At 44.6% G+C, this 26,468-nt stretch overlaps 2 protein-coding genes across 4 annotated transcripts; both read right to left on the reverse strand.

The window, feature by feature from the left end:
• Positions 1-214: 214 nt before the first annotated feature.
• cax1 (cation/H+ exchanger protein 1) lies at positions 215-12,495 on the reverse strand. 3 transcript variants are annotated; one of them, XM_010887292.4, is made up of 20 exons: positions 12,308-12,495; positions 10,230-10,370; positions 7,793-7,908; positions 7,518-7,626; positions 6,134-6,250; positions 5,977-6,038; positions 5,481-5,633; positions 5,042-5,245; positions 4,793-4,892; positions 3,554-3,695; positions 2,996-3,179; positions 2,778-2,877; positions 2,558-2,670; positions 2,361-2,398; positions 2,115-2,239; positions 1,670-1,812; positions 1,237-1,331; positions 1,079-1,157; positions 830-938; positions 215-728 (listed from the first exon to the last, which is right to left on the reverse strand). In XM_010887292.4, the coding sequence occupies exons 1-20, from the start codon at positions 12,369-12,371 to the stop codon at positions 655-657; spliced, it is 2,268 nt and encodes a 755-aa protein (XP_010885594.1). In that variant the 5' UTR covers positions 12,372-12,495; the 3' UTR covers positions 215-654. The 3 variants fall into 3 exon arrangements, with proteins under 3 accessions (XP_010885594.1, XP_019898254.1, XP_019898253.1); XM_020042695.3 differs by having other exon boundaries at positions 1,670-1,809; positions 10,230-10,385; XM_020042694.3 differs by having other exon boundaries at positions 10,230-10,385.
• Positions 12,496-14,518: 2,023 nt separating this feature from the next.
• smo (smoothened, frizzled class receptor) lies at positions 14,519-25,253 on the reverse strand. The gene is made up of 12 exons (XM_010887289.4): positions 24,160-25,253; positions 22,121-22,329; positions 21,363-21,572; positions 20,813-20,985; positions 20,278-20,497; positions 19,925-20,048; positions 19,716-19,808; positions 19,503-19,611; positions 18,707-18,892; positions 18,085-18,233; positions 17,684-17,821; positions 14,519-17,288 (listed from the first exon to the last, which is right to left on the reverse strand). The coding sequence occupies exons 1-12, from the start codon at positions 24,422-24,424 to the stop codon at positions 16,705-16,707; spliced, it is 2,460 nt and encodes an 819-aa protein (XP_010885591.2). The 5' UTR covers positions 24,425-25,253; the 3' UTR covers positions 14,519-16,704.
• Between the last annotated feature and the right edge of the window lie 1,215 nt (positions 25,254-26,468).

Here is a 26,468-nt window from a genome sequence, read left to right on the forward strand (position 1 = left end):
CAGATCTGTTTGTGCTGATCCCAAACAGGTCTCGGGTCGGACGATCCTGTGCCTGCTTTAGCGTAGAGGTATGAAAACTGGCATGGAATGACCCTTCGATATTGGTTTTCCTTGCATGAACCCCCTGTAGTGTGCCGTTTTCAACCGTCTGGGTTTCATTACTATAGTCATCAGTCACAACGACTATTAACAAGCGTGACCACCTCAATCTGTCCTTAGTGCCAAGAGATCATTTATTTTCCAAATGCAGCTGTGAAATGATTCCAGTGCAATTATTGTATTGTACATAGCAAGGCTGCACCATACCTAATGCAAGAGCCAAAGTACAGAACAGTCGAGAGACAGTGGCAGTGACAATATCGTCATTTCCTAAACAAATTTCAGCATTATACCATTTTCATATTTCTGGGTCAATATGACCCCTAGATTAACACCAAAAGCACACGTGTAAAACTGTAAAATCCGACAACCTCCTCAATAACCCCTGTTCTAAACCACAATAATTCATTGTTCAGATCTAGGTCATGTTCAGTAACATACAAATAGAAGAAAACTGACTGAAACAGGAGTCCACAATGCTCTGAAACAACAAATCAGCTACTATGAATGGTAATGAACAGAATTCCGGGAATTTAAGTTTCTCTGTGAAACAGCTCAACAGGCAGGAGGTGATGGGGCAAAGAAGTACAGCGCCAATAGAATTAGGTAGACCACCACCAAAGCCGTACCTGCAAAGAAATCAGGGGCTAGGAGTTAGACTAAACTTCATCATTGCTGTTGTATTTAAATTTCCCAACCCACGCAGTAACAATGACAACAAAGCACTTACCCTGAAAGTAATCAGACTTGCCATCCATGAAAATGTAGTTAACCACTATGACACTAAAGATACTGGCCCAAAGGTGCAAATCACTGAATATGAGCACAAATCCTACATCCTGGAAAAGAGGCAGAGTTACATTTAGTGTGATCTGTTCACCCCTGACAGCCACTCCGGCCAGACGCCATGAAGCTTCGCGTAAATGCACGCCAACGCCATTAACCCCAATGCCGACGCTTTTTATTTTTTGTTACTTACATAAAAGGCGTTGAATAAGATGAGTAGGGGGATCTGAATCATGCAGACCTGCACGGCTATGCAGCTTCCCACCTCCAAGCTGCACCCACGAAGAACAAGTCAGTGTCAGTCAGACTGGATCCAGCAGGACGGTAAAACAGCTGGACTACACGACTCACCTGAGGCTGATGTTGTTCTGCAGGGCGAACTGGATTCCGTTCATGATCTCTGGAATTTCCGTCACCATAGCCAGCAGGGTCACTCCGATGAAATACTGCATAACCAGGGTGACACACTTTGCTAGCCTTTACGCAGTCCTGACAATGCATTTTTTAAGTTGCCTGCCACTGCTGAACAGCAAAGCAGGTGGCTTCATTTGTGTAAAGAAATGTTGTTTTATGACGGGGTCAGCCAGGGCTTTCTCACCGGTTACACACGTCTAAATGTGTGGGATGTCTGGGTGCTTTGCAAGGCTCGCCAATGAGAATGAAAAGGACGAAAACGGTTTCCGTATGGGGTGAAACGGGGAGGAGGAATCTAAACCAATCGAACGCAAACGCTCATTTGAACTTTCTTTGCACAACATGATGTCAGTGACAGGTGGGGACCCACCTGTGAGATGGCGGAGTGATCGAGGATGGGTTTGATGTGCTCCGTGGTGAGGTCGGCACAGAACGCCATCAGCAGCGTGGCCAGGATCAAAACGGACAGGGCTCTGCACCTGGACCAGTGGACGACCACGCCGTGACCACCTGCTAACACGCACGCACCAAGTTCTCTATACCATATGAACGCAACACCACGAACATTTAAAACATTCAGATTTGTCAATTTTTTTCCTCCTCGAGAGTCACTCCATTCACAAGATGACCTATCCCAAATCTCTTTCTGGCTTGAAGGTATTCTAGACAGGTGGGGTCACCTTTTGAGAACAGTGTATTTTTGGGGAAGCTTGTCAATTTCATCAGGGCGACCATGTGGCCCGAAGGCACCGTTAAAAATAGATTGGTCTCACCGACAGCACCCGCCTGGTCGGCGCCATCCCGTGGGCACTCACCTTGGACGTGGGTGTGCCCGTCACTGGCCTGGGTGTCGTAGATGTGGCTATGAGTCTTCAGGGTGAAGATTAGGCCAATAAGGTAGGCGGCGGGCAGCAACACAGCCACGGTGTAGACCAGAGGCCTGGATGAAAAGGACACGCGCCAAGTTACCACGCTTTAGTCATCTGAAAACCTTTGCAGGCCTACAATACTGGCAACACCAACCAACCATTGGACAGAGTGGGGATTTTGCTGGTACTTACTCAATGTGAGTTAGATACAAGGGCTCGTTACTTCCACTCTGTCGAATAAGAGAGTATGGCTTTAGCTTTTGACATTTCCTGTCAAACGGTCAGCGAGTTCCATTTTTCCCAGCAAGCTATGTCAAGCTCGGAAAACTTTACCCTTCGGTGCAGATCATTTCACTAGTTCAGATGATAATTCAACAGGGAATACCAACCATGTCATAGTGGCAGTTCTGACAGCTGAAGGGGCCTGTGGAGTTGCCTGGGAAGCAGGTCCCACACACCAGGCTCCCATAGGCCTTGGAGAACAGAGTGGGGGCAAATACACCTGTGGGAACAACATGCTGCCTTAACGTGTTCATACTGGTGTGTTTGTGTACTATGATTAGGCCTGTACTTCGATGTGTGTGTGTGTGTGTGTGTCCACTGTCTGACCTCCAACCGATATGAAGAGCAGGGCAGAGCTGACCCCAGCGGAGCGGCTGTTGAATCTCTGCTCCCGGTGCTTGCAGCCCCCGACGATCATGCTGATACCCTGGTGGGCCGGAGACATCACCAACTATCTAGTTCAGAAATCCCTACAGTCCTGTTTCTGTGTCTGTGTCTGTGTGTGTGTGTGTGTGTGTGCGCGCGCGCGTCCACTCAACACTCACAGGAATGAACAGGACGCATCCCAACAAAGTGCCAGTCAGCGCAGACTTGACAACCTCCTCGTAGCACTTGGAGCCGGCGTGGTGACCTCGGAGCAGGGCTGTGATGTAGAAGGTCATCTCTGTGATGGAGCCGAACGTGGCATTTACCACTGCTCCCACCGCAAAGTTACTCTGGGCTGAGATGCTGCACAGAAGTGCTCCTGATTAAACACTACCAGAATTGGTTCACTAGCGACGCGGGTTCAATTCAGTTCATCATCATTTGGTGAAATCCGGCTCAAGGGCAATTTAAAAAGCACAAAGACACACAGGCTCCCAATGGATATTTCCCTAATCAATCATCAACAGCCATCTCTTTTGGTTCTTTCAATACCGAAAACACCACTGAACTGAAACAGAAATGTAAAAAATTAAATAAAATAACATGTGGACTTAACTTCTAAAGTGTGGACTTAACATCTGTTCGAAACAATGATGACATTTTATTTCAAGCCAGCGTCTTAATCTTATTCTGGTGGTTTCTTTCCCCACGTTGGCGTCACAGATGGGGTTTGTTACCTGGCGATGCCCATGCCAATGTAATAGGACAGTGGGATGATGGAGCTGACCCCAGTGGCAAACTTGATCTCGGAAGAGACAAACTTGTTGTCTGAGTCCACGTAGCCAATCACCAGGGTGACGATGACCAGGGGAAGCAGGTCTGGGTGGACACAAGTTAAAGGACCAACGGCAAGGTCAAAGGGCGCGTGCAGTCCACCACGCTACATTTGATTGTCACGTTAAATGTGTGATGAACTAGGACATTAAATATATTTCCATGTACGCTATTCATAATTATGGCTAGCGGGATTAAAATGCAACAAACCTGTCAAACTGCAACAAAGAAAATGTTATTCTGAAATGTGTCTGCCTAGATGCAGCACTGAAGTCCCTGATCATGCTAAATAGTATATTGTTTAAACCAACTGTTTCCCCCCGATTAAAACACCTTGTACCTTGTCTAAAACAATTCAGGGCAACAACGGACATGCCACTGTTAGCAAAGGAAGCAAGTACAGTCAAGGCTGGAAAATATGTACTAGGTTGATTTGAATAAGTTCTTGAACGTCCCCTTTTGAATGCCTCCTGAAATATCTGCATCCAGCAAGAACAATCTGGATTAGTTACAGTGCCCTCTGTAATTACAGACATCACGGTCTGTGTGTATTCAATAGCTTATAACAGCATCAGTCCAACTCCATCACCCTATTCATTCCCATGACATTACCCAAGTTCAATAATTAATGTGGTCACTGCTGTTCTATCCTGCCTGGTTATTTTGGAAAGCTGCCATTGCTCTATGCCTCCTCTCCTACAGGAGAACACAAAATGAAAACAAATTGTGCCCAACCAGCTATTGTTGTTAGGCTTTTCTTAGGCTTCCAACAGCCAAGGGGAATAGCTATAGTTGGCGAGCAGCATAGAGACCAAGTGCATAATTGCACAGAGAGGGATTAAAGTTGGACGCACATGTTAATCCATCATTCAAAATGATATATAATAGGCATAATACTACAATAACATATGACCAGTTAATTTCAAAATTCTCCATAACTGATTACGCTTAATATAAAAACAAAAATATCAGTACCATACCTCTCCGAATACACCAGAATTCAATAGTGCATTCTTAATTTCCTATATGTAATAAATTCTAGTGTTGCAGGATGTATGCCGCAGAAAATATCTGTCATTTTAATTATGGCTAAATAAAGTAAAGTAGGCTGTGGCCACCAAGCTTGTTCGGTAAAAGGATACTGACAGCGAACACATTGATTCCATCCAGGGTGTATTTGTAGTAGTACCAGTTGAAGGAATGATAGCAACAGAGGAGCACCTGGTTCTCATAGCTTTGGAGCTACATACGAAAAAAGAAATGACAGTCGACATAAAAAAAAACAAAATCAACATTGTGCCATTACTCAAAGTACACGGGGTCAAAGTGATTAAAGCGGCCCACAGTTCAGAAGCTGTGGCAACCAGAACCGCCGAGGGAAGCGGGATGACCTGTTCAGGTGGAGCCACCCGTTTCAGCGGATGGATGTGGACATCCTCAGGGGGCATGAGGAGGATGATTCCCAGGGTGCGGCCGTTCATCTTGGCCACTGGGATGGCGAAGACCAGGATCCAGGAGAGGAAACAGGCGAGGGTGTGGATGACGGCCAGCAGCGGATAGCCCAGCAGCAGCCACGCGTAGGTACTGACGCGACACTACACTCAGCCACGCGTCGCCACCACGCCGGGCCGGCGATCGTGACAAAAACACACAGTCACACAGGGCACGGAGAGACGTTGTCACGGAAACAGAGCAATCAGAAGCTCATGTTGAATTTCCGCGCATATTGCCAAAATAGGGACCGTCCATCACGATCCACATGAGGGACCTTGAGAAAAAGGTGAACCCGGCAAAAGGTGTTGGAACCTTCGGCGAGGGGACATGGCTTACCCAGTAACGTGTCCGTTGTGGGGGGGCCCAAGTGGGGAGGGGTACAGCAGACATGAGCAGGGGTGTGGACTCCTTCAGCTCATTGTCCTCCTTCCTCTCTTTTGAACTGGCCTCATCCGGAATCAGCTTGGAGTTAGAGAACCTCACACAACACTGCGTGACCAAGCCCATACAGACAGCCAAGTGAAAGAAAGGAAACGGGAAAATGGGAGAGAGTTTGCAATAAACAACATAGGTTTGGGACAAAACAAATGACTTAGACGTCAGTCTGTTTGATTAAAACAAGACCGTTAAAATGGATTTCAGAGTGTTCAAGTATTGGAGACATTGAGAATAAGACAATGAGGGATCAAGTCTTTAGACATTATTCATTTTCCGACATTGTTGTAACTGTATGAAGATGAAGGTTGGTTCCAACAGGCTACAAGTCACCCTGACTGGGGAATAACCAAGTGATTGAGCCAATAGAATAATCATAATGAGCCCTAGTGTTCACCTTTTCTATCGACTTCCCAAATGGCCACAGAAAGTAGCATGATAGCTTCCAACACAGTTTCCCTGAAATAAGATGTTACAATAGAAATTCAGATGAGTCATACTGACATAAGGTGGCCCATATTTAAAAATAAAAGCACGTTAAAAATAAGTTATACCGTATGGAGCTCCGATGATGGTCAGAAACATTAGGACACCCACCAAAAGGTATGATAAAGAGATCCACCATCCAAACAGAAAACAATAAGCCATGTTTCCACAAGTGATCAAAGAACCTGAAATGACAGGGGAGATGACAGAAAGAATGTAAGAAAATTTACCTTCAGAAACAAATAGACTCTTCCCTGTTGTGAGCAGCCTACTGAATCTAACCCTGATGTAATGGCTACGGACAGACACTAACCTGACTGGCGGACGGACAGACAGACACTAACCTGACTGGCGGACGGACAGACAGACACTAACCTGACTGGCGGACGGACAGACAGACACTAACCTGACTGGCGGACGGACAGACAGACACTAACCTGACTGGCGGACGGACAGACAGACACTAACCTGACTGGCGGACGGACAGACAGACACTAACCTGACTGGCGGACGGACAGACAGACACTAACCTGACTGGCGGACGGACAGACAGACACTAACCTGACTGGCGGACGGACAGACAGACACTAACCTGACTGGCGGACGGACAGACAGACACTAACCTGACTGGCGGACGGACAGACAGACACTAACCTGACTGGCGGACGGACAGACAGACACTAACCTGACTGGCGGACGGACAGACAGACACTAACCTGACTGGCGGACGGACAGACAGACACTAACCTGACTGGCGGACGGACAGACAGACACTAACCTGACTGGCGGACGGACAGACAGACACTAACCTGACTGGCGGACAGACAGACAGACACTAACCTGACTGGCGGACGGACAGACAGACACTAACCTGACTGGCGGACGGACAGACAGACACTAACCTGACTGGCGGACAGACAGACAGACACTAACCTGACTGGCGGACGGACAGACAGACACTAACCTGACTGGCGGACGGACAGACAGACACTAACCTGATTGGCGGACGGACAGACAGACACTAACCTGACTGGCGGACGGACAGACAGACACTAACCTGATTGGCGGACGGACAGACAGACACTAACCTGATTGGCGGACGGACAGACAGACACTAACCTGACTGGCGGACGGACAGACACTAACCTGACTGGCGGACGGACAGACAGACACTAACCTGACTGGCGGACGGACAGACAGACACTAACCTGACTGGCGGACAGACAGACAGACACTAACCTGATTGGCGGACGGACAGACAGACACTAACCTGACTGGCGGACGGACAGACAGACACTAACCTGATTGGCGGACGGACAGACAGACACTAACCTGATTGGCGGACGGACAGACAGACACTAACCTGATTGGCGGACGGACAGACACTAACCTGATTGGCGGACGGACAGACAGACACTAACCTGATTGGCGGACGGACAGACAGACACTAACCTGATTGGGGTTTGACAGAATTCAGGTCTGAGTAGAGCTCCCTGACAATGTTGGACCGGTTTTCGATGGGCCTCTCGGTCACATGACTATTCCACTTTCTGAAGCCAAACTGAAAATCATTGTGTGCACACGCACGCACACACACACAGACAGACAGACACACACGCACGCACACGCCAGAAACACAACACGCATTAAAGGGATCTTCCATAAATCATTCCCGTTAAAACTTCAAAGGAGTTTGTTTTACGCAACACGCCTGAAGCTCAACATACCCGGTAGTTGTTGGCCAGTTTGTGGGCCTCTACTTCGTTCTCCACTCTGATGGTGGTCCTCATGCTGGTGTCTTCCTGCCAGGCGTCTTCCCCGCAGTGTTGATGACCGGTGCCTCCTGTGGGAACAAACGACATGGCATGAGGACGACTGAAGATCTTCTGTGAACAGTCACACGCAAACTGATGACACCTACAAATACAATACAATTTAACAAAATGAACAGGTTGGAGTTTCAATTAATGTAAACCAAAAGGACCGTATTTTGGAGGAAAGATTGTTGATGTTTGTATCTAAAATCATACTTGACAAATTATGTTGGCGTATTAACCACAGTCTGACCTTACCCTGCATCTCTGGAGATTTTAGAATGTTTAATTCGTAGGAGCTATAGTGCCAAAACTGGCATCATGTGAAGCTGTATCGCTTGTTTCGGTAAAGAGTCGTGTATGATTTCAATACAACAAAAATAAAGGATAGATTTGTATAAATGTTACAGGTGCTGGTCATAAAATTTGAATATCATCAAAAAGTTGATTTATTTCAGTAATTCCATTCAAAAAGTGAAACTTGTATAATGTATACATTCATTCCACACAGACTGATATATTTCAAGTGATTATTTCTTTTAATTTTGATGATTATAACTGACAACTAATGGAAAAACCCAAATTCAGTATCTCAGAAAATTGGAATATTGTGAAAAGGTTCAATATTGAAGACACCTGGCGCCACACTCTAATCAGCTAATTAACCCAAAACACCTGCAAAGGCCTTTAAATGGTCTCTCAGTCTAGTTCTGTAGGCAACACAATCATGGGGAAGACTTCTGACTTGACAGCTGTCCAAAAGACGACCATTGACACCTTGCACAAGGAGGGCAAGACACAAAAGGCCATAGCTAAAGAGGCTGGCTGTTTGCAGAGCTCTGTGTCCAAGCACATTAATAGAGAAGCGAAGGGAAGGAAAAGATGTGGTAGAAAAAAAATTGTACAAGCAATAGGGATAACCGGACCCTGGAGAGGACTGTGAAACAAAACCCATTCAAAAATGTGGGGAGATTCACAAAGAGTGGACTGCACCTGGAGTCAGTGCTTCAAGAACCACCACGCACAGACGTATGCAAGACATGGGTTTCAGCTGTTGCATTCCTTGTGTCAAGCCACAAGACACAGCGTCAGAAGCTTCTCGCCTGGGCTAAAGAAGAAAAAGGACTGGACTGCTGCTGATTTATGCTCTCTGATTAAAGTACATTTAGCATTTCCACAGTCAGTGATGGTTTGGGGTGCCATGTCTTCTGCTGGTGTTTGTCCACTGTGTTTTCTGAGGTCCAAGGTCAACGCAGCCATCTACCAGGAAGTTTTAGAGCACTTCATGCTTCCTGCTGCTGACCAACTTTATGGAGATGCAGATTTCATTTTCCAACAGGACTTGGCACCTGCACACAGTGCCAAAGCTACCAGTACCTGGTTTAAGGACCATGGTATCCCTGTTCTTAATTGGCCAGCAAACTCGCCTGACCTTAACCCTATAGAAAATCTATGGGGTATTGTGAAGAGGAAGATGCGATACGCCAGACCCAACAATGCAGAAGAGCTGAAGGCCACTATCAGAGCAACCTGGGCTCTCATAACACCTGAGCAGTGCCACAGACTGATCGACTCCATGCCATGCCGCATTGCTGCAGTAGTTCAGGCAAAAGGAGCCCCAACTAAGTAGAGTGCTGTACATGCTCATACTTTTCATGTTCATACTTTTCAGTTGGCCAACATTTCTAAAAATCATTTTTTTGTATTGGTCTTATGTAATATTCACATTTTCTGAGATACAGAATTTGGGATTTTCATTAGTTGTTAGTTATTATCATCACAATTAAAATAAATAAACATTTGAAATATATCAGTCTGTGTGTAATGAATGAATATAATATACAAATTTCACTTTTTGAATGGAATTACTGAAATAAATCAACTTTTTAATGATATTCTAATTTTATGACCAGCACCTGTATTATTTATTTATATATACACACATACATACATACATACACACGTATGTGTGTGTGTGTATATATATGTATATGTATACTTTTTCGGGGGGGGTTCTTTATATTAATAAATATTAATGTGAATATCAACATTCTGAATTTGACACATTGTTGTACGACCATGACCATGAATTGTTGCTTTACAGAAACTACAAATGAAATATTATGGGGTGGAAAGGAAGCCTGGTTACGCCCCCAAAATGAAATACATTTGCAAAAGTTTCTTAATTATTTCTTATTCACTGACTGTATTTGAACTAGAAATAAAAGTGTCCAAACAGGATGTCTTGCTTCCTCTCATATCTTTGACTTCAGCACTTGGTAAATGGCTGTACCGAGACTTGTGGGTAAAGAAGGTTGTGACAGTACTTGCTGCCCGGGACAGGTCTCACCTTGGTGCGTGGACAGGCATTTGGGGGTGTATTGGAACTGGTAGTCGACATCTGGGGAGTGTGTTTCAGCCGTGCCCAAACACAGCCGGTCACAGTGTGGTGTACGGCGGTAGAACTTGAGGTCATGGTCCCAAGGGATGTCTGACGGCACAAACACTGACATGAAACGTAGCCTTCACTTCCATGTCACTGGAGTCCACAGATGTCCATTACTTGTGCTGAACGTGTGACTAATGAAAAGCTCCTGACGGTCACATGCAGGGACACCCGCTTATCCCACCACACAACACTGCAGGAGGACTGTCGTGACTAATCCCATTCTCCATGGACTTCACCAGTCAGTCAGTGGACCAACACGCAGCCTTTATGGTGCCGGCCGTTAACTTTAACCACTATGGGGTGAGCAAGATAAACCCCTATGCCAAGAGAAGTCCAACAAACATTCCTGTCTTACATATGAGAAATCACAAGAGTTACAATGCAGCAGGCTCCTGTCATTTCCTAAGTTCAATCAATCACCTGTATTTTATAATGCCCTTGTCAAAGAACCAAGGTGCTTGGTCTCTAAAGGTAATATCAATCTGAAGGAAAGAGAAACAAGCACACTGAAGGAAAGAGAAACCAGCACACAGCGTCGCTTTTTGTTATTTACTGATGCTTTCGTATTGACCCCAAGGCCCCAATACGTAAGCTGCAATGAATAAAGAAACGAAGGTGATGCAACCAAGAACAATGTGCTGGTTTCTCTTTTCTTCAGAATAAATGTCCTAAGTGCAGTTTTCAAAAACAAATACAGACACCCAGCCTTACACCCAAGGAGTAACAAGAATGCACAGTGGCTACGAAAAGTCCAGGAGATGTACACATATTCCCCTGGCATTTCTGACACATTGGACCATTTCTCACTTGAGGACTCCATATCCGCCCATTTATCGACCCCCCCACTCCGCCCCACTAAACAAAGTACACCAACCCATCCAAAATCTGTTCTTAAAGACAGACGACAAAAGTTGGGTAAAAACTCCTGACCAGACAAGGAAAGGGGATAGAAAGGGAACAGAAAATATATGGACATGTGATATCATAGTCATGCAACTTCGATAATTAAAAGCAGCCAGTGAATCAAAACAATCAGTCACAGCTCCCGTCATCCAAGAAAAAGTCAACTTAAGGGAAACCGTTTATTCCGAAGTCATGTAACGGAGATTTCCCCCTAATGTTTTCCAAATCCACCTTAGCTCCTGACAACACTAAATGTGTGATACTAAGAGTGCTTAAACTATTTTCAGTGTTGGCTTCAACATCTAAACTGCTATTTGACAAAGCAGCAACGTTTACAAAACAACTGCAGTTAGATTGCAGCAGGCCTGTCACTTCAGAATATCTGAAATAACTTCAAATACCACAGCTGATTACAATTATTGGACTTTCACTGTAGTTTCAAATCTTTTTGTGAACGATATTTAAACTAACGTTTGGGTAAAACGAATGCACTCAAGAGTGTAGTAGCATGCTGAAATTGCGTCCAAAATACCACGGTTACACGCAGTTTTACTGCCCCTCAGGAAAAAGGTAGCAGTAGGTTAACGGTAGAAATGCAGTCAACAGTGATGTATTTTGGATGCAGTTACTGCATCCAGCACTGCACAATGAATGCTGTAAAAAGTGTGACGCATACTTAAAACATATGGCAAGTATTTTCACAGACAAGCGGTTTTATCAAATACATTTGAATTTCCAATAATTGTAGGCTACCTGAAACTTCATGTTTGAGGCTGATTATCCTAAATCTATGACTAACTAAAGCGTCTTAAAATGATTTACCATGGGCCTACAGGTAATTTTAATCAAAGGTACTGAACACTAACCGGAAAAAAAGAAAAACTGGTTTTCAGTCTAACAAAAATCAGTTGACTAAATGCGCAGGTGTGTGTTGAGGTGTACTGTCTTATGAAGGACAGTCTGCAACATACAGAATATAACGCTGCTAACGCGCTAGTGGCGTGTGTGCGTTTCTGTAAAAAAAACGTTGATTCGGCATTAGCAAATAGACAGAAAACAAGTTTAAGATTTCTTACCTGAACTTTCAGCGTTGGACCCCCGCCTATGTCTATCAGCGGTAGGGGTTTTAATGTGGGACATTGGTTTGATAATAATTTCAGCACACTTAAAATTTGCCAGCGTTTTCCCTTTCCTCTCAATTTCTCCCTGAGATTTAATTCATGCATGTAATTCAAACAACCCGTGGTATTTTTGAGCATCCCCCTCGACATGTCATCCTTCAATTCACTGCATTCTGGGATGTGTAGTGAGTCTGTGTAATGCCCAATCAAAAGACAATTCAACTTAATTGTTTGACAATCAAATTCATAGCTCAGGCATATGCTGTTTATTATAGAATATACTGTGTGAATTTATTCTGGTATGGTTTGTATTAATTTACCAAAGCAAAAAACTATATATGTTTATAGGGGGAGGTTAAACTTTATTGAACAGGAATGTGGTGAAATACAGAGGATATAATTCTCCCTAAAAGAGCAGTTGGCTGGATTCGACCCTATGCTACAGCAGTGGCATTTTCACATAGACAACATCGTTTGTCTGTCACCCTAGTGCATTAATGAATTAATTTCTGGTAGGAATATGTTCAGAGCAATCCTCCCAGTCTGCTAAGCAGACTTCATTACCCAGCTCTTTAAACCACTCATAATATCATGACCTGTGCAGCCTGAGCAAAGTGACACAGGATAACCTGTAAAGGTTTAAAACTAGGCAGCTTTCAACATTCCAGAAAAGTTGCAGGGGTTTGATGGAACAAGGATGGATCTCCAGCAGTGAGATTCGGTAGTCCAGGAATGAGAGGACCAGTAACGGGAACTGTGCCACTTCCTTGTTAGGTAATATTGTCCTCAATCTATAAAAGCAACTTCCTGCAAGGAGCAAGTCATTTTTGCAGATACCTAGATTTCATGACTAGAACCTCAAAAGACAAGAACATTAGAAAATGATATCTGATACATCATCCTTGACTTGTACGGGACACCGGCAGTGATGGAGAAGGGTGACTAAGTCAGCATTTTGAAATGTTGTTATTCCATAGTACAATGAAATCACGTTGCTTATTACTATGTTAAATGGAAATTCTAGGTATAATCAATTAATTGAGTAAGGCCATTGTGTGTGTTGTTTCTGCTCTTCTCATTAGTACAGGATGTGCCTACAGCAGATAAGCATAGTTTTGGCTGACATCTGAAAGGCTGTAGACATATTATGTCATCCTTGCAGAACAGCTTGTAGACTAACCATGCCTGGAAAGGTGGACTCGGTGGGCTGTACTGAACGTATATACAGGCCTGAGCTCAACATTGGACGGAGAGTTTTTGACCTCCACTAAGAGTGTTGTTAACTACTCCAGGTTTGCCAAAATTGAACAAAGCTTCAATTGTGAATAGAATCCACAGTCTCTCTAGTGTTTCTCATTAGAATTTCCACAACACACCTCTTGGAGTAACCTGAGCATTCAACCCTCACTTGTGCAAGGATCCTATAACTATAACTGTTCTAGAAAGGAGAGGGGACTCTGTTCTAGAAAGGAGTGAGAACTCTGTTCTAGCTAGGAGATATAACTCTGTTCTAAAAAAGAAAGGGAACTCTGCTCTAGAAAGGAGAGAGAACTCGACAGACGCTCAGGAGCTTTACACTGCATGTGCCAGGTACTACATAAAAATCTAGCTAAAAATTGATCAGGAACATATTGATGTATGGCCTGGAAAAAGGAGTCTACTTACATGCAGCCTATCTGGACAAGGTTATCATCCTAATGACTGCCGGACTGTCAGATGCTTACACTTTAAAATGATCTAAAGTGTTCTTTTATCTGTGGATGTGACTGGATCAAAACTGTTGCACACCTGCTGAGTTAGCGCCTTAGGTCAAAGGTAACATGTTTCCCAAAACACAGGAAATAACCCAGGCTAGACTGGTAAAATGTCAGTCACTGGGGGTGGGGACTAAATCAGAAAGGTACTTTCACTTGTTCAGACGGCCCCTAATGTACACAGTAGAAAGGAAATAATGAAAGTAATAATTTGAAGACCAATGAAAGTAATATTTGAAGACCAAGATTAATCTGCCTGCATATAGGCCTACTTTTTAAAGTAAAAAACATCTTAATGAAGCCTCCAATCGTTAGAACTGACCAGTAACCAAAACGTAGCTCGATCCCCGAGCCTGCAAAGTGACCAATCCTTTCATTCTGCCCTGAAGAAAGGCAGCTAACCATAAATAACTAGAATTGTAGGCTTCCTTTATTTACATATAAACATACATCTGCACAATAAAAGTGATACAATTATTTGTTCAAGATAAATGAGGAGAGAAACAGCACAAGGCTGCATGGACAACAGAAAAATGGGTGCAGACTATACAAAGAACCCACAAACAGATGGCCTGGATTAAAATATACTCAACAGCAAATGAAAACTCTCAGAATGTTCACAATGCTATGCATCAAAAAGTGAAACATAAATATGTCCCTTTGAATAAACGGTCTGGCCAGTGTCCATCATGAGAATTATTCCAGTTCATACAGTATAAAATATAGGCACCACTTGATATTTCTCTTGTAATCTACCTTTACACAAATGTATATTTTTTTACTGCAAATTACAGTTGTTTTGCAATAATGGTGAAAGAAATGCATGAATCAAACACTACAGTGTTTTTTCATTTGAAATCCTGTACAGTTTAACTTATCTTCCAGACATAGCAATTGTATAAATAAGCTTCTCTGCTATACACTGCACATTTAGTAGGCTCTATCAAAACAAAATAATGAGCTTTAGCTAAAAGGACTATTATAATACTGAACAGAGCTGGGACAATAAACCAAAAATGATCGAAACCGACCAAACCATCCACTTATCGTAATCATTATGCTGACATTGTTCATTATATTAAATAACTTATAGGGAAATGGGAAGTTAGAAATTTTATGTTTGCTCGTTTCTGTTAAAGGGGGACAATTTCAAAGCAGAACTATAAAAAAAAGTGTATTTCTAAACTGTGGTGAGCGTAGCTATGAACATACTGTATTCTAGGTCACAATGAATAGGTGCACTGCACATAGAGATAAGCACAATACATGTTCATATAAAAACTGAAGCAAACACTTAAATGCAATGAACTGTGTTTTTCTTTACTCCAGGTCAATGTGATGTAATATACACATAGCATGTTCACTCTAAATAGAAGCAAACGCATCAAAGAGGCCAAGGAAGGCTGTCTATGAAATATGTACAATTGAGTAGAAAATAATGTGGAAACTACATTCTACAGTAAAAAAATAACCCTTTTTATTACAATTGTACAACAAAAAAATTCCAACTGAAATTATACAACATGCGAAAGAACACTTCAGTTGTGTGTTTCATTTAAACAGATGTCCTTCGATTAAAAAACGTAACCTTTGTGTGATTGCACCTGGCAATACAAAAACAATGAGTAAAGTCATATATTTCTAGTTGACAAAGGCACGAAAAGACTTCCCGGAGCCTGATTGATTCTGCATCAGAAGAGACTACGGGTCTAAAATATCTACGGAGGCTTCCTCTCCTTTTCACAGATCTGTTCAATCTCTTAACAGACAAGTCGAACAGACAATGTGGAGCACGTCTACATGGATTTGTCTTTACCTGTCGACTTCCATAATGCCAGTTATGACAATGGAGAGTAGACAGTGATAGAGCCACTTTAAAGTATTTATATTATGCATTTCATGACTCAGGGAAGGACAACGCCTCTAGAGGAATCATTTTATAAATGGAATGCAATCTGAAATCAACAATCGTGACGTCTGATTCAGAGACAGTGAACCAGGACTGCGCCAGTGACTGGGTTCCAAGGCCGTCGGAACAGAGCTGCCTCTTCATTGCGGTCATTCAACAAAATGACAACAGAAGTTACTTGCTGCATCTGGGTGGTTGTGTCTGCCATGCGTATCCTTATTTTTCAGTAACACACACCTAGCACTGACTGGCCTTGGGGTGAGGTCCCCAAAACGCTTTCTAGGCAATGTGTCACCTATTGACCCTGACCGCATATAAACAGCAAAGTGCTTCATTCAACAAATAATGCTCAGTTAATTTAAGGAAAATGGTCAGAGTTGAAATGTGTAAAGGCATTTCACTGGGGACATAGTGTGGGTACAGGCTGTTGAGGGAAAGTGTCTTGTTAGCAAAGAAGCCTTCGTGAAACTCACCTTTGACCTGATGAGATCCCCATTCTGCTTTCCTAGCTCTTCCCTTCCGAAAAAACAGATCTGACCTATTCATCTGACCCCGTTCCCCGAGTCCCGTTCCATCCTGACTGTAGGGAGTCGTTATGACAGTTCTGTAAGCATGAGTATCCAGCACTTCACACTTAAAGACACACTTACAAAAAAACCCAACCAGAAAACCCCAGAACCAAACATGGTCTAAAAGTCAGAGTCAGCGTCCATTAGCTCTGCCTCCATAAGGTTGGTTCTAGAGTGGATCTGACCCCACTCCGCCTTCCTTTGACCCCCCTGCGACCTCCCCACATGAGCAGTCCTACCAGACCCCCCGGCCATATGATCCACTGGCCCAGGATAGCGGAACCCGTCCCTGTGCTGCCAGGAGGAATGGGGTACCGGCTCGGGCCGGCAGCGAGGCCCCAGACCCAGATCCTCTGGCAGGTCACTGAGGTCAGCGTACCTGCGGTCTCCTCCATACCTCCCCTGGTAGGGCAGGGGATGAGAGGGCCTAGACTCTGGGTACGAGCCTGGTAGGACATCCTCGGCCTCCTCCTGGTGCTGCCTCAGATTGGCCACCAGGCTCCGGTGGCCGGGCAGCTTGGGCAGTCGAGGCACCGAGCTGGCGCCAAACTCCCGCTGGCGGTAGCCCTGGTGATCAGCCAGCTCCCCCGCGGGACACGCCTCCTTCTTCCTCTTCTTTTTCTTCTTCTTCTTCCTCTTCAACATCTCTGGGGAGATCTCCGCCTCTACCATCCACAGCTTGTTCCTCTCCTCTGGTGGTGGAACTGGATGAAAGAGAAGGGGTGAGACTCGGGGTCGGTGGGAACATGGTGGAATGACGCAACCAGAAAAACCTTTTCACGTCAGTTCAATTTGGTTGAATGCATGTTAAAGTTGTCTTCTATTTTAGAAATGGATAGTTTAAAAAAATATATATTTTTGGGGAAAAAATCATTTTAAACAGAAACCAGACTGAACACTGCCATTCAGCCAGAAGCGTCACAACCTAACCAGGCTAGTAACAAGGGCCTGATTGAATCCGTACACGATTGGACAAGTGCAACCAAAGGCCCTATCCTATTCTGTAAACCGCTTCAACTGGCTACTGTTAGCATTTCTGGGAAGGATGCAGTGAACGCAGAATTGTGAACGTGAGGCGATGTCAATTTAATGTTCTCACCCGGGGTCCCTGTGGGGGTGACTGAGATGTCCTGTGGCAGAATGGCACCTCTCCGGGCCACCATCTTGGTCACATGCTGGGCCCAGGCGGAAGACATGTCGTTGGATGGCTCCCCGTTCAGGTCAAAGTTGATGCCGGCTGCCAACGAGAGAGAAGATCAGAGAGAGAGCTCATCCCCCGTCCCGTCCACTCAGCACAAGACCCAACAGCGGACTGAAGACTCGCTCCCTTGTTTTGCTCCACTAACAGTTCACGGAGTCCATCCACAATAGGCTGGCATGCCGGCCACAACCATCTCACATGACCGGATGAACACTTCCAGCAGGTGATATGCCCCCCCGCCCCCCGTAAAATGCTTGTAATAATGCTTCCAAAACACAGGTGGCGCAATAGGGACTTACCCACTGGCCCATCATGGGAAACCGTGTGCATGCTGAAGGAGAGCTCCTTCTCCGGGTCCTCGTGGAGCTCCTTACGCTTGGAGAAGGCCTTGGCTATCATCTTGCTCTTCTTTATTCTCTTGGGTTCGTCGTCGCTACGGCCAATGATCCTATGGCAGGAACAAGGAAACCGGTCCGTGAATGATAAGGGGAGACAATGCCTTGTACCCCGTCATGTGACACATGACAGTAAAACTGTTATATATATTAAAATATTAAAGGGGAATTTTTCAGAGAGGTTTTATAAAGGCTTTCACTCTGATATTGTTGTTCAAGTACATATACTATTTTCTTTTTTTGGGGGGAGGGAGACAGGTATGTAGAGGGAAACGGGTATGTAGAGGGAGACGGGTATGTAGAGGGAGACGGGTATGTAGAGGGAGACAGGAATCTAGGGGGAAACGGGTATGTAGAGGGAGACGGGTATGTAGAGGGAGACGGGTATGTAGAGGGAGACGGGTATGTAGAGGGAGACGGGTATGTAGAGGAAATAAGGGCTCAGACAGTCAACCTTAAACCCTCCGTTGCCAGTGGGCTTGTGTGGTCCACAGTCGGGGGCACTCTGAAGGAAATGGCGGCTTACTTGCACCAGGTCCGTTTCCAGATGAGGATGGTGGCCTTTGTCCACACCCAGGTGCTCATGGCGATCCCGGTGCCGAACATGGAGAACAGATTGATCTTCTCCACCAGCAGACTGGGACGGTTCTTGATGGTGCACTCTGGGATCGGCTTGTTGGTCTGGTGAGCTATTGTCACGTTGGCCTCGCACCTGCACGCAGACAACAGGGTGACGAGTCAATCCACGCTCAGAGGTATTTTCGACAGGCATCTAATCTCGCAGCATCCATGTTCAAACACCATCCACGAAGTCAACATCGATGGGGAATGTTCACATACTGAGCGTTTGAAATGAGTTGTTTACTCATTGAGGCAGGAAAGAGAAATTTACATTTCTGAGGTGAAAATAATTCCAGTCCATCCAAGGTCCACAGAGGGGGAATAGGGCTGGATTTACAGCAAACAGGTAGGATTGTGGTTACCAGTCTCCCAACAGTATCATCTACAGGGAATGATTTACTACACCATACAATTGTTTTACCACACCAATTGAGGCTATGCGTCATCCCTTTCTCTCTAATTTGAAGGAATCACTCATCTGAAATGTAGGAATGATGTAATGAAACTTTCCACTGAATAGCTTTTGCCAATTATGGCAAGATGTCATACATTGATAACTGTGTCTCAGAACTGAGTTAAGAAGGGTTTGCTTTTGGAGCATTTCGACAAGGCCTATAAAAAAAACTTCACCCCTAACCACTTCTCCTGAATTGAAGTTGAGATGTTGAATACAGTTTTGGGTTAGTGTATGAGGTACTCACAACACATATTCTCTGAAACTCTTCTCCCACTCTGCCTGGTTGAAGAAGTCATAGAAGTGACATCCAAAAGTGATGAAGACAAAACCAAAAGCCAGGAATCCAAATATGCCTGAAGAACAGGAATTCCAAAAATGATTAGCAATACTGGAGATTCCAGGTCAGTTACTGTGTTATGTCAGTGCTTAGATCTGATTGACAGCGAACGGGCCTCACCAAGTCTTAACATTGTCTCATTGATTTTGCTCGCTGCTTTCTCACTTAGAAGACCAGGATGGTTACTCTTGATGGAGAACAACGTCATAACTCCTACCGAAAAAACAAAGAGCAGAAAAAAGCGTTAAAGAGATCCGTTTACGTGGCATCGTTCAAAGCAGAATGTTCAAACGCTACCATTTCTACTTGTTTGATCTGAGGGAACTCACCTCGTATGAGGAAATAGCCACCGACGACAAGCACTACTCCAATCGGCGCCAACACGAAGCCGGCACGGTAGCGATAGTTTTTGTAGCCGACAAAACAAATACCGCTGACCGAGTCTCCATCCACCTGTGTCGAACAGCAGAGGCCAGACGCTCATAAACACAGGACACGGTCAGGGATTACAGCAGAGGAAACACAGTGACACTACACCTGAATCCTGCCAGTATCACAGATTCACATTTTGTTACAAGGCATCGCGAGGCTTGCCGTTAGCATGTAGAATCCCGTACTACAATGCATCCCATTAATCATCAAGTCACCCTGAGAACTCCGATGACCAGTGGGTGTTCCGTACCTCAGCGATGGCTAAAATGGACACAGTGAGAATGAAGGGGATGGACCAGGTGACCATGTGGAAGTAGGAGGTCTTGCCGGACAGGGGCTGATGAGTGGTGCCCAGGGCCTTGAACGATGTGTGCCAGGCGTAGGTCAGCATGACGAACCAGATCACCCCGGACATCAGCGAGTAGTAGACCAGGCTGAAGATGATGACGCACGACAGGGTCTCGGTGGACCTGTGTTAGAGCAAGAGAGGGTGAAGAGGTTCGCAAGCTTGTCTGACCGAGGGCAACCCCAGACGGGCCCAATCGCACTGCTTGCTCATCCAGGAGAACACGCCTCCAGCTAACCACCCCAATTAGCCTGCAGGTGCCTGGCCCTCCAGAGGGAGGCTCTGCAACCAGACAAAGGACTAGCCTCTTCATTCTACCAAATCTTATTTTCCCATCGTATCTCATAAAACTCCCGCTCTTCCCCGACCCCTTCGTTCCTGTACAATGTGTGTGTGTGTGGCTCGGAGGGGGGGCCGACGCATAGACTAATGTACTTACGAAGGCTCCCCTAAACGCATTGTATTGTCACTCTTGCACACAATCTCTTTGCGAGCTCCGTCCATGAACTGAGCCAGCCAGCCGATACTGCCCATGAAGAAGCAGGCGTTGACGTAGAAGAGGATGACGGCAGGGTAGCGGTTTGAGTTCTTCCAGTCAGCTAGAAATGTGGCCTGTGAGGGGGGATGGAGAAAGAGACAAAGAAAAAGGATGAGAGACTATTTCTGAACATTCCTGGTGCTTCTAGCACTGTTAGACCACAGGTGATCTATTAATAATTCCTTACTTCAAACAGAATTTGTTTGATATCCTTTCAAACACCAATGGACGTTATCGCAAAACCCCATAATCTTTGTGAATAAACCCCATAATCCCTGTGAATTTCTAACAACATCAGATAATAAATAAATAGCAACGCCGGGACCTTAATTCCACATATAACCTCACAGTCACTGAGTTCTGTAAAATCAGAATTCTGTTTTTAACAGCTGCACGTTACATTGGAGCTGACGGATAAAGTGGTCCACAGCGCTGCGGGTTTGAGGCTCACCAGAGTGAAGAAAGTGCAGAGCAGGGTGACTGTGCCGAACATGGCGATGTAGGCGTGCATGTCCGAGTGCTCCTCGTTGGTGAACAGCGGGTTGTCGCACTGGATGCCACAGCCCTCCACGTCTTTGTACCAGCTAGCCTGAATGTCCGTCTTTACCAGGGGGGCCTCGCAGCGTCCTGACGTGTTGAACTTCAGCTTCTGCACCTCGTTCTGTCACAACACGGAGAGGAGGCCCACTGAGCCGTTAGTGCGGTCCGTTGGATTCCCGGCGTATGCTTCACCCGTGTGGCTTGGTTGGCAGAGCGGGGCGCTCGCAATGCCAGGGTTGTGGGTTCCATCCACGCGGGGTAGGTGTACAAAACATGTATGTTATTTAGACATTCGGACACCCTGTACTCCATATAAGAGTGTCCGGACGTCTGAATAACCTGAATGTAAATTCCTCGATATTATAGTAGTATCAAGTATTGTACAATGAGATTTTACACCGAAAAAAAAACCTACAAAAGGCTCTTCGATTGATGGGCTGCTCTAGGAAAGGGGCCTAATAACACAGAAGGCCCCTCATGGGCAAGCCACATTAGAGCCCTCTAAACATAACACATCACTGCATGAACACGTGCATCACAGGTCGCAAGCCCCTCTTTTCCCAATGAACAAATCACCAGACGTTTGATCCCAAAGCCCTGGACGGTTTGACGAAACCTACAAAAGCGCCCCAACGAGCCGGCAGCTTGTGGTAAGAGTATTGAACCTACCGTGCAGCCTATGGGAAACTTGTTTGTCTCCTCGCACTTGAGGAAGTTGGGCCAGCCCCTCTCCTGGTCCACGATGCTGCAGGGACGACGCGTGGCCTGGCACAGGTGCTGGCTGGGGAGCTCCACGCGCCCGTTTTCACACTTGGGCATGTAGACGGCACACAGCAGGGGCTGGATGACAGCCCAGCACCGGGGGGCGTTCCTCAGACCTGCGTGGAACGAGACACAGGGCGAGGAACAAAATGTAGCTTGGGGTTGTGTTCGAGAAGAACACAGTGACATATTTAGGCACAATGGTTTGGTTTCTATCTGGGTTTTGAGACGCTGTGCCCTGACAAACACCACCCAAGGTGTTTCCGGCGTGTTTGTGCTCAGACTGCTGTTAGTGGATTAGTTCGTTAAACTGATGTCCCGAGTCTTCGTGGTCACAACAAATCCAATGGCACTTATTGTAGAGGCAGTGTTGACATCAGTGGCTAAACACCCACTCTGGCCCCATTTCCATCACAGACACCTAATCATCTCCCTCATTCTAAACTGGCATATATTACTACTCGGCTCTCAGGACAGTCACTGAGGGACTTTCAGCATTTTTCGAGTATCCAACTAGCCAGGTTATTCAACGCGTTAAGGACCACAACTAACCACAGAGTGGAATTCACCAGTTGTAAGGGATCGGCCAATCAGTTACACCTGTGAGCACAGACGTTCCGTAACTACCGGTTGCCGTACAACTCCAACGGTATCATACCTGTTCAAACAACAGGCTCCAGGTGACAGTTTGCACTCCAACTGAAGCGCAGACAAAGACATAATGGGAGAGGTACAAGGTCGCTGTTCTATACAACTCAATATACAATTGTGATCAGGTATGCCAGTGATAGTCATGTTGGCAGCATTATATACTGTATGGGACCAGGCTGGATGTTAATGATGTACATTAACCTAATCAGCGTGGTGAGCATGACAGAAGGTCATCACTCAGAGCAAGTTAGGCTGCAAGTTGTTACTTGGCAGGTCACATGATAGTCAGGAAAAACTCTTGGCCCTTATGTATGTGTTGTTAGGGATACAGACGTTGTAATTAAATATTGCAGAATTATTCAGTGGCTGAATATCTGGTGGAATTGTCACATATTTGGGGATTACATATTAATCATCATGTATTGTGGAAATATCCCAAAGATTAAGCTAATGACATATGTGGTGTAATACCAGAACCAGATACACAATGCAGCATATTCTGGGGAGAGCCTTGACCTGACTTGAGTGACTGCTGACTGGGATAACGTTTCGCTGTTAAGCCAAGAGCTCTGAAACCCTCCATACTCCTTAGAATATCAGGCACATGGAAAGTTCTCATTTCTTAGTCCGTTCTCAAATCCCGAGGATGGAACGGGGACAGGAGAATTTACACGCATACCGGGACACTACTAATGTCCTCAGGATTGAAGTGTCAGGAAATGTCGGTTAATGGCTCATTATCGTGTGTGCGCAAGTGCAAAGAGTATCACTGAATTCCATGGAACACCCCAACGACAATGTCTTACTCTGCGCCCTTTATATGGTCATTTACAGTTACAGTCCAATTCCCATGTCTTTGACAACTACAAGAATTGCCCATTTGGGGGTCCCCTTAACTTTTCATTGATTAGTTAAGAACAGAATTTGTTATGCCAATTTACCTGAAGACCTTAAATGTGATCATAACCTATATATACACCATATGTATTGTTTATTAGGGCCATGCAATACATCTTATTACTTTATTCTATACTAAGACGTATAAAAGTCAAATAAAAAAAATTGTCTGATAGCAAGGTTAAGACTGAATAACCACTATAAAAAGTTTAATGTATCTAGTTTATTTATTTTAGATGTTCTTGCAAATGACATAAAGCAGGATTCCACAATTAGGTCCGACATGAAGGGGGGTCTTTCTAATGAACACAACAAAATATATGAAACATTGAATAACAATTAACAGAATGACCGTGCCGTATCTCAGCTTATCCAAATCGTTTACAAAAAAGGCTTACCAGACCACATGGCCAACTTCTCAAAGGCTTCTTCTTGAGTACTTGAGTCTTCAGCCAAGACAAGAGATGTGTGGGTGTACGGTAAGGGTGACCCAAGGCATGTGTTATATTTTAGGACTTCACATGTTGTAGATTTCTTGCAAAAATCATTGAAAATGGTTTCGTTTCTTTGGACCGTTAACGCATGAGTAACCAACGAGGAGGCAGCCCAAACGCAAAGCATCCCGAACCCCGCAACAATGGAACTCCAGTCATGGGAAGACATCTTGGACGATTCAACCGTGCTTTGTATTCCCGAAATAAATATATTTTCTATTCCAGTAGTCGAACTGATAACCGTTAGTCAAAGTCACACGAAGTGATCTTGCTCATTTGATGCAGAACGTAACATTATGATACAATGAAACGACGTTTTCCTAGTTTTCACGCAGTCCCGAACTTTTTCATTTTGCCTTTCTCGTACAATCCTTGATTTATCCCAGGATTTCGGTTCACACAATCCGATCGCTGACCAAAATGGAAAAATCCATGCATTATCAGCCTATGGAATGAAAATCGCGAGGAACTATTCCTTTCGCTGCATTTGCTTGATATAAAAAATAAATCAAATCCTGAGTTACAGATTCACCCTCCCCCACTTCCCAAAAACTTGCCATGAAAAGTATAAAACTGTAATATGATCTCTAGTCTACGAGCTCCATCCCGCGTCAGTGCTCCCTCTTTGGCGTCTTTTGATGTAGAAAGTTATTTTCATTTCATCGGGCTATCTATCCCTCAAAATGCAGCTCTTATGGGGAATTCCAATATAATTCTGCGACGCGTCTGACGGAGTTTAGTCTTTGTTTTTCTCTCTTGGAGTAGAGTCTGCTATTTTTTTCTACCTCTCTGGTATGCACATGGTGGGGGAGAGCTGAAGTAACAAAAACCTCTCCTCCCATCCCCCTCTCCAAGGGTAAGAATGTGCCTTATAGGAATACCAAAACAATCTCTCTTCTGCCAGGATAGACAGTAGGCCCTTAGTGTTACCTACCTATTTCTTATGTTTGTTTCCATTTATTTATGAAATTACTTTTCAATATATCACAATCAACACCCATGTTTCTTATTTCCAATAGCAATAACGCATTTTAAAGATTTCACAACAATTTCACACAAGTACATACACTGTACTTCACAAATAAAAATGTTTTAAGAATTGACAGATTTGTAAAAAACAATATTCAAATAAACAGGCGATGGCAATCCTCAGTCAATCAATTAGCACAGTAAGCGTCTATCTTTGTCGGCCCACTCCAAAGACTATTCCTTCAGCACCACTAAAATAGTAACAGTGAGTTAATCTGCCAGTGACACGCCAGTAGCAACTAAGGAAAAGTTTGTTGTCTTGGACATAAACAACTAAATGATCCACCCCTCTGTCTACTTTGATTCTAAAAGGCCAGACAAGTTTGTCATTTTCTCTGCCTGAAATGTTCAGTTTGTGAATGATTACATAGCCTGCTGAATGGGTGTGGGCTGAAGAACTTGACTGCCTGGAAGTATGAAGACTTTAAAAGGTTTGTCTTGTTTATGTTCCTCTAGCCCACATTAAATCAGTTTCCTTGGGGACCCTTCTAATGGAAACGTGCTTCCTCTCTCCCCGTTAAGGTGGCACTGATCTTCACCTAAACCGGACCCTAAACTGTCCAAGAAATGTCAGATGCTTGTGAGTTGACTGTGAAAAAGCACCTCTGTTAAGTCACTGACCTTGTCAGATATGAAGATTTGCCGTGTTCTATAATCAGGGCAGAAACACAAAATGTCTTTCATAGTACCTGTCCTCTGTTGGTGATTACTAAGCATGTTATGGGCAATGCATTAGATGTTATATCTCATGCTACTGTAAGTTACAGGTGAAAACGTGTGCTGTGGTTCTGCATTCTCCTGTACTTTCAAAGGTGAACTTCCAAGAACACTTCAGAGGGTATAATGTCTTGTAGGGAACATTGTGCTGAGTTCTTAAGATCCGTTGGTGGAAAGGAAGCTGCATCATCAACACAGCTGGCTGGAACCGGCATCGACAACATCCAGCTAGAGCATCAAAAGTATCAAAATAATGGCAGGCAACTGCTACATTACTGATCCACAAATCTCCTTGCGTCATAACTAATTTCTACATCAGGCAAATCAAATTAACCAATAACACATTGTTGATTTGAACCTCTTGAATTAACAACCTTTTGCTGTGACAGTTAATGTCTGTGCTTGCAGTGTGCTCCAGGTTAAAACACAAGTACGCATTTTTAAGACGCAGTTGATGTTTTTTCTTA

This window comes from Esox lucius, chromosome 23 (genome assembly GCF_011004845.1).
Source record: "Esox lucius isolate fEsoLuc1 chromosome 23, fEsoLuc1.pri, whole genome shotgun sequence".
NCBI lineage: Eukaryota > Metazoa > Chordata > Actinopteri > Esociformes > Esocidae > Esox > Esox lucius.